Source organism: Leptidea sinapis, chromosome 38 (assembly GCF_905404315.1).
Source record: "Leptidea sinapis chromosome 38, ilLepSina1.1, whole genome shotgun sequence".
Classification (NCBI taxonomy): Eukaryota; Metazoa; Arthropoda; class Insecta; order Lepidoptera; family Pieridae; genus Leptidea; species Leptidea sinapis.
Window position 1 is genome coordinate 7,478,705 of NC_066302.1, and position 12,586 is coordinate 7,491,290.

General features: G+C 36.6%; 1 protein-coding gene across 4 annotated transcripts in view; it reads left to right on the forward strand.

Annotated features, from left to right (window-relative positions):
• Positions 1–12,586, forward strand: part of LOC126975932 (active breakpoint cluster region-related protein) — a 43,206-nt gene that overhangs the window by 19,625 nt on the left and 10,995 nt on the right. For all 4 annotated transcript variants that reach the window (XM_050824047.1, XM_050824048.1, XM_050824049.1 and 1 more), the window contains exons 10-13: positions 606–803; positions 1,152–1,271; positions 5,966–6,088; positions 10,532–10,723. In XM_050824047.1, the coding sequence (XP_050680004.1) occupies positions 606–803; positions 1,152–1,271; positions 5,966–6,088; positions 10,532–10,723 (633 nt within the window). The remainder of the gene's footprint in view (positions 1–605; positions 804–1,151; positions 1,272–5,965; positions 6,089–10,531; positions 10,724–12,586) is intronic.

Below are 12,586 nucleotides of genomic sequence, written 5' to 3' on the forward strand. Positions count from 1 at the left end.
GTTTCGAAGACGATACCACATAGTTACGTATTTTATTAAAAGAAACTTGATAAAGACCGTTCACAGATTTAAGAATTGCATGTTTGCGTTGAACGAACGCGTTTATTTCGGCACTCATAGTCAAGGGGCGTAGTCCCTGACTCATGGAAGTCACAAATGGAGACAGACTGGATCTGGCAAACAACAGGTCTATTATGTACCTCTTGGTATACCTAGAAGGTCACCAGTTGATCAACGACCGACAGGACGGCTTTCGCCATGGTCGGCCGGGAGGCGATTGCATTGCATTTATAATCACAATATATCTTAGAAAGAATAAATACATGATTGATTTAGCCCTGTGCTTCCCCAGAGCATAAAAATAATAGTAGAGTCGCAGGTGACGAGCGCAATTGTAGTGCTGCTCAGAATTTTTGGGTTTTGCAAGAATCTTGAGCGGCACTGCATTGTAAATGGCAGGGCGTATCAAGTACCATCAGCTGAACCATATGCTAGTATAGTCCATTGAATTGTTTATCCCTATTATATTATTTCCATGTTTATCTCATAAGAACAGCTTTTTGGACCTATCTTTGGAACTGAAATAGCCGTTTTGATGTCTCCAGGCAGAGAACATAAACATATATGGGGCATTCCTCCACAACTACGGGCGCGCGACGGACGCGGTGCGGCGCCGCTGCTCGTCGTCGCAGCGCTTCGCGGATCTCACCAAGCAGATCGCATGTCGCGGACAGCCCGTGTCGCTCGATGACTTACTGCATAAACCCGTCGCGAGGGTACAAAAGAACGCGCTTGTTCTGCACGTAAGTTGTATTGTAATAAATCGATTTTTTATAAAATAGAACACTTGTTATGGCCACCACATTTCGTTCAACATCTTGCTGCATAAACCTATCGCGATGTTGAAGAATAACGCGCTTTTTTTGTATGGAAGTTTTTAATTTTCTGTGAGGACTTTTTGCATAAACAAGCAAGGGTGCCGAGTAATGTGTTTGTTTTGCATTGGATTATTGTTACGAAAAGTAAATCTTGAGTTTGTTGAAATTTTACTACTCAATTCTAGCGAATAAATATATTAGAGCTGTGTCGATAGAATTCCATAAATGATAAATATATTATAAATAGGAATATAAATAGATTCATATTTACAGGACCTTATAAAATATACGCCAGCGAGTCACCCCGATCACGCGATGTTGACCGAAGCTCTGAACATGACGCAGCATTTCCTGGACGAATTCAACATTATTCAAACCAAATCTATGTTTCCGGTGAGTATCGCTTTAAATAAGTATATTTTGAGTATTTTAGAATTTTGTGACGCTATTTTTAAATTAATGTAAATGCAACGGCGCTTCACGATCGCATCAAGCTAAGGTAAGGTAATCGAGACGAGATGATTTTATGATAGACCCTATCTAAATACGAAACCATACGTACAAGGTAACCTCGAGGCAGTCATTCAGTGGGCTGTCAATCGCTGACTGTGACACATAATCAGTTTATTCGATCGGAATAAAGATCCTCTCAAATGTTGAGCAGATTAAAAGGAAATAAACATTTGCTGCTCCCCGTTTAATTGTAAAAATTCAAACCGTGGTTGATGTTGATATATTAATTATTAAAAATTTGAGTTTTATTTTATTTTATTTGGGACACAAAACAATTACACACTAGATGATTAGAGGAAGAAATAACATAAATAGTACTGAGTGCATAACCAACGACAGTGTCCACGGGTTACTATTTAAGTGTTAGATAACAAGAAAGAAAAGTAGTTATTACAAACAGATGTAGCTTACAATATTATTATGATGTTACATATAAGTCTCCAATGAGAATATTTAATTTCATAACAATGAGATTTAAGTTTAAATTTAATTAAATAACATTAATTAAGTTGATGCTGTTTCAATGTGCTATTAATTGCTGATTTGAATTGTCGTTCCGATATACCTAATATGTCAATATCTGAAAAGATTTCATTGTATGTGCTAAATAGGCGTTGCAGAGGCGCGCGTTTGCCGGAGTTGGTTCGAATTGGGCTAACTGCAAAAAGGGGACGCTTACGTACACTGCGCTGACATACAACTCTTGGGACCTGGAAGTTTAGATTGTGTACTAAATCACTGCAGTCATATTTGTTGTTACATAATCCATATAATGTTTTAGCCCCAAGAAGTTTCCTTCTGGTCTTTAGGGTCTGTAAATTATATTTTTGTAGCAGATCGGGGTATGATAATTTAGATCGGTAACATCTATAATGAGTCGATTTTAGAAATTTACGCTGTAAAGTCTCAATCATATCGGTATATTTACTGTACAGAGGATCCCAGACCTGTACAGCGTATTCAAGTTGAGGACGTATTAGTGATTTGTAAAGTGTTATGTATGTTGTATGTTGTTTAAACTGGCGGGATACGCGCATGACAAATCCAAACATCTTATATGCATTGTTTACAATGTTGTTGATGTGCTGGTCTAAATGTAGTTTAGAGTCAAGCTGTATGCCAAGATCACGGACACTGCACATTTTAGCTAGATTTGAACTGCAAAGGGAATATTGGGAGGTAATAATATTTCTTTTTTTAGAAAACGTTATAGAGTGGCACTTGGGAATGCTCAGGAACAATTTATTAGCGTTGCAATAGTCGGTGAGTCTATTTAAGTCCTGTTGCAAGAGAATAGTGTCAGAAGGATTTGATATGGTTTTATATATCTTCAGGTCGTCTGCATAAAGTAAGAATTTTGAATTTAGGAAACATGTGTGAATATCATTAATAAATAGAACGAATAAAAAAGGTCCTAAAATAGATCCCTGAGGAACACCGGATGTTACATTAACAGGTCGAGACTCATAACCACTAATGACGATTTTCTGGGTACGTTTAGTAAGATAGGATGCAAACCAACGAAGCAGGTTGCCTTTTATGCCATTGTAGGAGATTTTATCCAATAATATTTTGTGGTCAACTTTGTCAAACGCCTTTTGAAAATCTGTGTAAACAGTATCGGTTTGAATATTTTGATCAATGTTATGGAAAAGAGAGGTCGTGAATAAAATTAAATTTGTTGTGGTTGATCTTCCCTTGACAAAGCCATGCTGTTGTTCTAATATACTGTTGTGAAGTAGGGGGTAAATTTTATCATGTACAAGACTCTCAAAGACCTTTGACAAAGATGACATTATTGAGATAGGGCGGTATTTTTCAACATTACTTCTAGGTCCGTTTTTATGAATCGGAACTAAATTTGCATGCTTCCAAACGCTAGGGAATATTCCTTCATTCAGACATTTATTAAATATTATTTGTATTGGATAGGAGATGGTTTCCCATGTATTTTTAAGAAACCTAGCTGGAATTCCGTCAGGTCCCGGACCTTTTGAAGGGTCCAGAGATTTCAGTTTAATTTTTATATCTGATAATGTGACACTCACATTACTTACATTAGTGTTATTAGTGTTTGTGCATAAAGGGGGGGCTCAGTTATCTAAATTAAGACTTGATGGCTCATAAGAAGATTCAAAAAAAGAAGAAAACATATCGCAAATAGTTTCAGGATTACTAGAGGAGAAGTCCTTGTATGTCATATGATGTGGAATACCAATCTTTTTTTTACTGTTGGCTACATAGTTCCAAAAATATTTAATATTAGAGTGAACACTATCCTCTACAGAATTAATGTACCTTTTGTAACATAATCCGCATTCTTTCTTGAAACATCTTCTAAACATGGAGAAAGTTTCATAATCCGAGATATTATTATATTTCTTCCACCTACTCCATGCTCGGGATTTATTTTTAAAAATGTGTATTAGAGACGATGAAAACCAAATGGGAAATTGCATATTTTTAAGATTTGAAAGCGGTATGTTATTTTTAATAGTAGTATTAATGATTTCATAAAACTTTGCTACGGATAGCTCGCAGGATGTATCTTTTAGTAACGAGTCCCAGTCAGTATTGTCAATCTCCTTGTTAATTGATATATAGTCAGCTTTATTAAAATTATACCTCATAACCTTTTTCTTTAGTAGTGGAGTAAATATATCAAAAAATGTTAAAATATATATGGGTGGATGGTGTGCATCAATATTAACTAGAGATTTACTGGGTTGCAATATTTGACAGTTCACACTGCTAATGACTAGGTCAAGTAATTTGTTCAAGTGATTTTTAAATGGGTTGTACTGAAAGCTATTAGTTAATGACATAAACTGTTGCAAATGAATTCTGGGTGTCGTTAGTGGGCATTTATCGGATATGTGATCCTGACACCTAATCCAGTCAATAGATGGCAGATTGAAGTCACCAACAATAATGAACTTATTAACGGAACTCTTGTTCATTTGGTTTGCTAATGTGTCAAGAAAATTGACATAGACATCGTCAGATACATTTGGCGGGATATAAATAGCTATAATAATGTTAAATACATGGGGGTTAGCACTTGGTAGTTGTAAAGCAACACACTCAATTGGATAAGCACTTACCATAGATGGATGCATTGGAATGGAATGGAGGTGTTCAAGCACTGCTATTAGAACTCCTCCACCATCTTTTTTGTTAGTTATGGAGCGGTCTCTGTCATGTCTGAACACACTGTAACGGGAGTCAATAAATTCAGAATTATTTATATCAGGTATAAGCCATGTCTCTGTAAGTAAGATAATGTCATAGCAGTTAGTCAATATGTTAGTGTAAAGTGTGTGTAACTTTGTACGAATGCCCCTGCAGTTCTGATAATAAATACTAAGTGTGCTTTTATTAGCCATTGGATATTATGAAAATAATAATAGAGGTTTTAACTATAGAATTAATAGACATAATATGTATAGCACATTGAAACATGATTGAGTCAAATCTTTTCATTATCCCTTTCTGAAATATGCAAATTAAAATTGAGAGATTATAATAAAGAGTCATTTGACTATGTAGGCAAAGTAAATAGGTTCCTTCTTCTGTCATTGTTCAGGGTTTTGAGGAAGATTTGGCCTTGTCAGATTGGTCATCGAGAGTGAGGGAAAGAAAAAATTTATTGAATAAGGCGTTATTTTTGATTATAGACAAATATTACACTAAAGAAAACTCACAAAATTTGGATAAAATAGTAGTACATATTATTTTGCTTTTCATAAGAACACAAATCAAAAATTCCTTAAGTATCTACCTACCTATTTGTTTTGTTTCTGAAGAGGATTTCGTTCGTTTTGGTTAGTAATATTGAAAGAGACAGTATGTTATTAGGTATGTCTGCTGATTTTATTGCGTGCGTTCAGCCCTAAGTACTGTGAAGAGTTAGTGGGGGTAATCTTATTTGTGTGTTAAGCATTTTGTGCTGCCCCTTGCGAAAAAGTTCATTGAGTCCATAAGAGGACAATTAGAAGGATTATAATATGATACTACTGACTGCTGTCGTCCGCGTAGACGCTAAAAAGCAGCAAAAATACTGTGCCTGCATAGTATTTTTGATATAATGATAATCCGTGATAATATTGTGTCCCGGCCTCATGTTAATTAAGTAATTTAGTGACAGTAAGCCATTATGTATTGAGTGTACAATAAGTCCCAACTGCGGATGAGTCACGAAATAACTCCAAAATATTTTTTTTCAGTAATGGACAAGAGGAGCAGTACGTTCAGCTGATGGTAATTGATACGCCTTGCCCATTACAGTGCAGTGCCGCTTAGGATTCTTGACAAACCCGAAAATTCTGAGCGGCACTACAATTATTGCGTTCGTCACCTTGAGACATAAGATGTTAATTCTCATTTGCCCAGTTATTTCAATATTATTTTAATATTTAATCAAGTTTTACATTGGTAGAATGCTGACACTAGCGAGTACTAGTCTCGTTCAGGTAATTTCTTTTTTACAATGGAAAACGGAGGCCGGTGGTTATTAGCTTCAGCCCAGACCCGTCCGCACAGTACAGTGTCGTAATATCTCGAAATATTTCCAGAATTCCGACCGCGCTCAACGGCGCCTCGTCAAGAATTCCTTTATCGTGGAGCTATCAGACGGACACCGGAAGCTGCGTCATTTGTTCTTGTTCAATGATGTCATTGCCTGCGCTAAGTACAAGGTGAGAGAGACAGCACAAGTATAAAGTTATCTGAACATTACTCGTCTTTTTTCTCCTTCTATAAATTTATTTAATGAACATCACCTAATTAGAGTCGCTGCAAGTCGGCGTTCGCATACTAGCTGGTATACCGTCGGACCAATGCGTAAGACCTTTCTTCGTTTCTCTAAAAATATTAACAATACCAAGCCTCCTGATACTACAGGTAGGCTTATACGCCCGAGCTCAGTTACACCAGTATAAAAAAAGAGGCGACACCAGCTAGTACCAGCTGCGACACGCGAATCGCCTAAATACAGTCCCACATAGCCTGGAAAAAGCTTCCCGCACAATACATGCTATGAGCCCTCGGGTTTATAATAAACTCCCGGACTATATTACAAGCGTGTCAAATTGTAACACTTTTAAATATAAACTCAAAAGGTCAAGTCATTGAGCGCTCGTTTTACTCATATAATGAATTTATAAATTAATAATTGAATTATTATGTTAAGTATGTATGACTTGTAATAGTATTTACGAATAAAAACTTGAACTTGAACTTAGATTTCAACTCTTTCTACGAACCAAAGAGTAACTTCTTTTTTATATAATTTGAAATGTAAAATTAATATATTTATTTATTTATTTACAAGTAGGTACAATAACAGATAACAAGATAAAACTATCATCTAATAACAAGTACAGCATATTTTTATGATCCTGAGATCCAATTAAAATTGTACACATCATTCACCAAATACAGTAAAAAAAATAAAAAATTAATAAGTGGACACAATAGTAATTACAGTATAACGAAATTTAGTTAAACATTAAATTGTTTTACGTAAACTAGAAAGTTTTATAAAGAGTATTTTTAAAAATGTCTACATTTGTAAAGAATATATCAAAATCAGCACACACTTCGTTAAATTCTCTACAAATTCTCATAATCGGGTTGTTATGCGATACATTATTATTTGAGGAATTGATCGAAAATAAACATGGAATACGCACAGATCGTGTTGGAACTTTAAAGTTTATCAAACTTAATAGATGACTATCCATAAAACCATTCGCAATGTTATGTAAGACGCACATATCAGATACCCATCTCCGTTTATCAAGACTATGCAAGTTAAATTTACGTAAGCGCTCAGAGTATTCGGGAATTTTACGTCTAACACCCAATCTGTTACAGAGAACTCTTACAAACCGCCGCTGAATTGACTCTATTCTATCACGGTGAACATTATAAATTGGAGACCAAATCACTGAGCTATACTCCAGGATACTTCTCACTAAACCTTTGTATAATAATATCCAGGAGTTTTCCTGTTTAAATTGTCTGGCGATTCTAATAACAAAGCTTAACATCCTATTTGCCTTTGAACAAATATCATCGTAATGGCTTTTGAAGGATAAATCCGAGTCAAAGATGACGCCCAAGTCCCTTATCACATTCACACTAGAACATTACCGTCGATAACATAATCGTGAACAAATGGATTTTTCTTGCGAGTAAATGTAATCAGTTGACACTTTTTTATATTCAGCATCATGCGGTTACTTTTACATCACTGCCAAATAGTCTCGATGTCCCGTTGCAGCAATGAGCAGTCTTCTGGACCGTTTATTTTACGAAATATTTTTATATCATCGGCGTACGCCAGACACTCACATCGAATTTTGGATAATAAGTCATTTATAAATGCCAAAAAGAGCAAAGGACCTAGATTTGAGCCTTGAGGCACACCAGAGCTAGCAAGAAATGGGACTGACTCGAAGCCACTCAACGCAACTTACGTTGCGTACGATTTGATAAATAAGATGTGAGCCATCTGTGAAGATTACCATGAATTCCCAGGTGATGTAGCTTACATAAAAGCACTGAATGGTGAACGTAGTCAAAAGCTTTCGCAAAATCTGTATATATTGAATCAACCTCACTCTTATCGTTAATTGTCTCACGTAAGAATGAAGTATATACTAGTAAGTTAGAAACAGTTGAACGACCCGCAAAGAAACCGTGCTGACGTGAGCTTAAGATGGGCTTCAGATGGTTAAAGACATGTGCATACACAAGCCTTTCAAAGATTTTGGCGAACCAACTTAGAATGGTTATCGGGCGGTAGTTTGTGACATCTGTTTTGTCCCCAGTCTTATATATTGGTGTTACTTTAGCAATCTTCCATAATCTCACATACTCACAGCGCACATACGAATTAAAATGGGTGGTATACCATCTGGTCCAGAATTTTTGGATAAACCAATGGATTTAAGCTGTTGAATAACATTTTCTAGAGACACTGAAAATAGGCAGATTGAAAATGCCGAAGGAGGAAAGTCAGGAATATAGTTCGTATTACTATTAGCGTTCATAGAGTAAACCGACGAGAAATGATCAGCAAACAAGTTCACAATGCCAGGGCCATCATTAGCGTATCGGTTATTGTAACTCATCTGTCTTGGGTAGGCATTAGTGACTTTCTTATTTTTAGTGTAACGCCAAAACGCTTTTAAGTTTATAGCCAGATCAGACTCTATGCGATTTATATATGTGCGAAAACATTGATCAAAAACTACCTTAGCTCTACATCTTAACATTGCAAAAGTATCATAATCTCTTGGATTACCGTAAGTTTTAAATTTGACATGAAATTTAAATTTAGATTTTAGCAACTTTACTAGCCCAGTAGAAAACCAAACGGGATAAGATTTTTTGCGTACTTTGGTTTTGGGTGTGTACTTTTCAATTATTTCATACAAAGTGTTATAAAAACAATAAACGAACTCATCACAATCAAGTTGCAAAGCCGACTGCTCCCAATCAAAGTCTTGTCTCCCAATCAAAATCTACCCTACTTAGTGGTCGAGACCACTAAGTAGCTCAAAGGGAGGGTGGTGTGAGTCTAAGCGGCAAACAGCAATGGTATGACTTAATGAGATAGTATCAGGTGAATCCGTTATCGCCAAGTCCAAGATTCTATTTAAGTGGTTAGGAATGTAGTTAAGTTGTTTTGATAAAGTCAGCTGGAAAAATTCAAACAATGCTCTAGATTTTTCGCACACGTGGCTTAGAGGAAGTCCTGTTTGGTTCGACCACATCATATTACCCAAGTTAAAGTCACCAATAATGCAGATTTTATGGTTTGGATGGCTGCTCATAATATTTTGACATTTATTAAGAAATTCTACATATAGGCTGGTGGGTAGGTAATCCGGTAAATATACTGTACATAATTTGATAGTAGTAACAGGATCTACTTTTATTTGAATCCATAAATCCTCCACCAAGTCGGATTGCCAATCGCATCTCAGGACATATTCAACCTTTTTAGATATTGCCATAAGTACACCTCCACCATGTTTTTTTTAAATGTTTAAGGAAATTTTCACTTCGATCTCTGCGCATTAAAAAATAACGATCATCGAACAATTCAGAAGAGTTGATATTTACATTTAACCACGTTTCACTTAAGCATACAATCTCAAAATTATTACACAAAAAAGACAAACATTATACACATCAATCGTTTTAGACTTTAAACCTCTTACATTCTGGTTATATAGAGAGATAGCCATTTGAACAAAAAGAGAAGTCAAATAAGTATCGTTTGCAAAAAGTGTACCGTTAGGAATAAGACGTTATAACTCATTAATTCAAGACTTTTTTTCATTTCTGATCAAAATGTATTTTGAGTCAGAAGATTTCCTAACATAAATTTTTCCATTCCGAATCCAAACAAACGAGTACTTAAACTCCTTGGCTTTTTTATATATCCATTTATGTATCAATATACAAAAATCAACATTGGTAAAATTATATGTGGAAGGTAATTTTAATGTAAAGTGAGTTATTGAGTGTCATTAATTATTTATAGCGTGACTAAAAATTCGCTGTAGTCCAACATTTTGGGACCTTCTAACTTCTATCGTTACACAATTTTTGTTACAACTTATTTCGAAATAGTGGGCCAAACACGTGCACATCACGTAAATGAATTGAATGACAGGGCTTAAGGAGGCTAAGACTAGATTTTAGTTGAACAGTCAGAGCGTCAGAGCTCCCGCTCAATTGTGCAGTCCCACACCAAATGAACTACGAACTACTACTCATAAAACAGATGAAAATGAATCATACCACAGGTGTTCGGCCAGTACACTGAGAACACCAATTCGATAAAAAATGCACAGTCAGGTGTTGCCATGATTTACATGTAAGATGTCCTCGAATGAATTTGCAGTGTTGGTAGGCCCCCCACAAGATGGACCAACGATGTGGTCAAGATCGCCGGAGTACGTTAAATGAGGACAGTGCAGGACCGATCGTCGTGGAAATCTTCGCGGATGTAAATGGGCGGCTTCCTCACCAGTCCCTATCACTTGGGCCTCTTGCCCGTTGGTCCCCTCTTAAAATACGCTCTATGTAACAGGACTTACAGCTATATTTGTATGGTACAGGCGTCAGGTCGCGATAAGTTCACGTTCGAGCTGAAGTGGTTCATAGCACTGCCGGACATAGTGGTGGTGGAGGAGGACGGCAGCGCGGTGGAGCGCGAGGCCTCGCCCGCCAACATCGTGGCGCTCAAGTCGCAGGCGTGCACCGTGCGGGACCAGATCCTGGCCGAGGAGCGCGCGCTCACCGACGACAAGGTAGATATATCGAAAGATGCATAGAATAATAACACTCGTAGTTCCTGTCAATATAGAAGTAACATTATAATAATTAATGTGTGCGTGAGCGTCACGTACTTAGATTCGCAAACACGCACACAGACAGCCAAATAATGTTGCAAGTATTCACTTGTCTATTCAGACGTTTCCCTAAATCAGTAAATTGTAAGAAATACTAGATTATATGTAATAAAGAAAGAAAAAATAAAATATAAATTAAGAATTTAATAAAAACATCACGTATTTAAATGTTGTTGCAACAATTTTTGAAGTGTAAGTAAAGGAGTTATTTAGAATCGTTTTTTGAAACCCGATGAACAGAAAAAGCGAGACGATAGAGGCGCCGTTCCCAGATATACCTGAGGTTTTCTAGGGTGCAGAGAACGAATTTGGGATAATTTTTGAAATCCAAGATGGCCGCCGTGCAAAATTATGATTTCAACAATATGGATATCGTATCCGAGGTTCTCGAGGGTGCAGAGATTTGGGATCATTTTTAAATCAAAGATGGCTGCGGTGAAAAATTATTTTGGGGCCATACGTATGCGTGGTGGTTATAATGATAAGCCCAATGCCATGCATTTATCACGGGGAGTGTTCCGAAGAGCTGTTTATCCTGATTCCTGCCGCCGAATTCCATATTCGCACGACACGCCACAAGTTAGGATATCATCCCCACCATCTGGATGTGTGGCGGTCCTTCACAGTGCGGTTTTAAAGGAGCTTTCGTCCACGTACTACAAAGCTGTGGAATGAGCATCCTTATGTGGTATTTCCGGGACGATACGACATGGGTACCTTTAAAAAAAAGTGCGTACACCTTCCTTAAAGGCCGGCAACGCTCTTGTGATTCCTCTGGTGTTGCAAGAGAATGTGGGCGGCGGTGATCACTTAACACCAGGTGACCCGTACGCTCGTTTTTCCTCCTATTCCATAAAAAAAAACTTATCGGCATCTTTCGGAAATTTTTGTGCCACATGGAACTAAAATCGTTCAAATCATAAATATGCGCAGTGGCCATTTTGGATTTCAAAAATGATCCCAAATTCGTTCTCTGCACCCTAGAAAACCTCAGATATAGCTGGGAACGGCGCCTCTATCGTCTCGCTTTTTCGTTTCATCGAGTTTCAAAAAACAGAGATTCTAAAGAACTTCTTTACTTACACTTCAAAAATTGTTGCAACAATATTTAAATACGTCATGTTTTTATTAAATTCTTAAAATATATATTCGGGTCGATTTCCGTTAGTTCAGGAAATTTTAAAAAACTAAAAATGCAGGTATTTGTTTCTTATAAATTGAGGGCATGACTCCTTTCACGACATTTCTCTAAGTCTCGTAATTTCCAACTTGGCCATCACCGCCCTTCTCAAAAAAAAAACATTCAGATCACACAGCGCTATTAACCTACCTTATTATAAACGTAGAATTTTCCTCTCTTTCTATCGCGTGACTCTTACCTCTTCTGACTACGTTAGGGTTGTTTTATTTACCTAAAACGGTAGGTTAGGTCATCTTATAAAAATAGCTTACTATTTTTTATAAAATAAACGTTGGTAGATAAATACGACCTTGAACAGAACCACGACGCGAGCTAGACTTGCACATGTCCTCTTATGTATTAATTTAACAATAACAAATAACTTAACAATGATAATTTAATAATAATAATGACCACTTTAAGTTAGATTCCTACAGCGTCTTTAGGAAGCTTAGTAAATTTAAATTTGGATCGCAATGAACTTTAATATTTTTTCTTTAATAGCTTTTTTATGTTTCTCCATTTTTAAAATATCGGTCAGAGGTGTGACAACAAAGCTCGCGCGTGCGTCACAGCTCGCT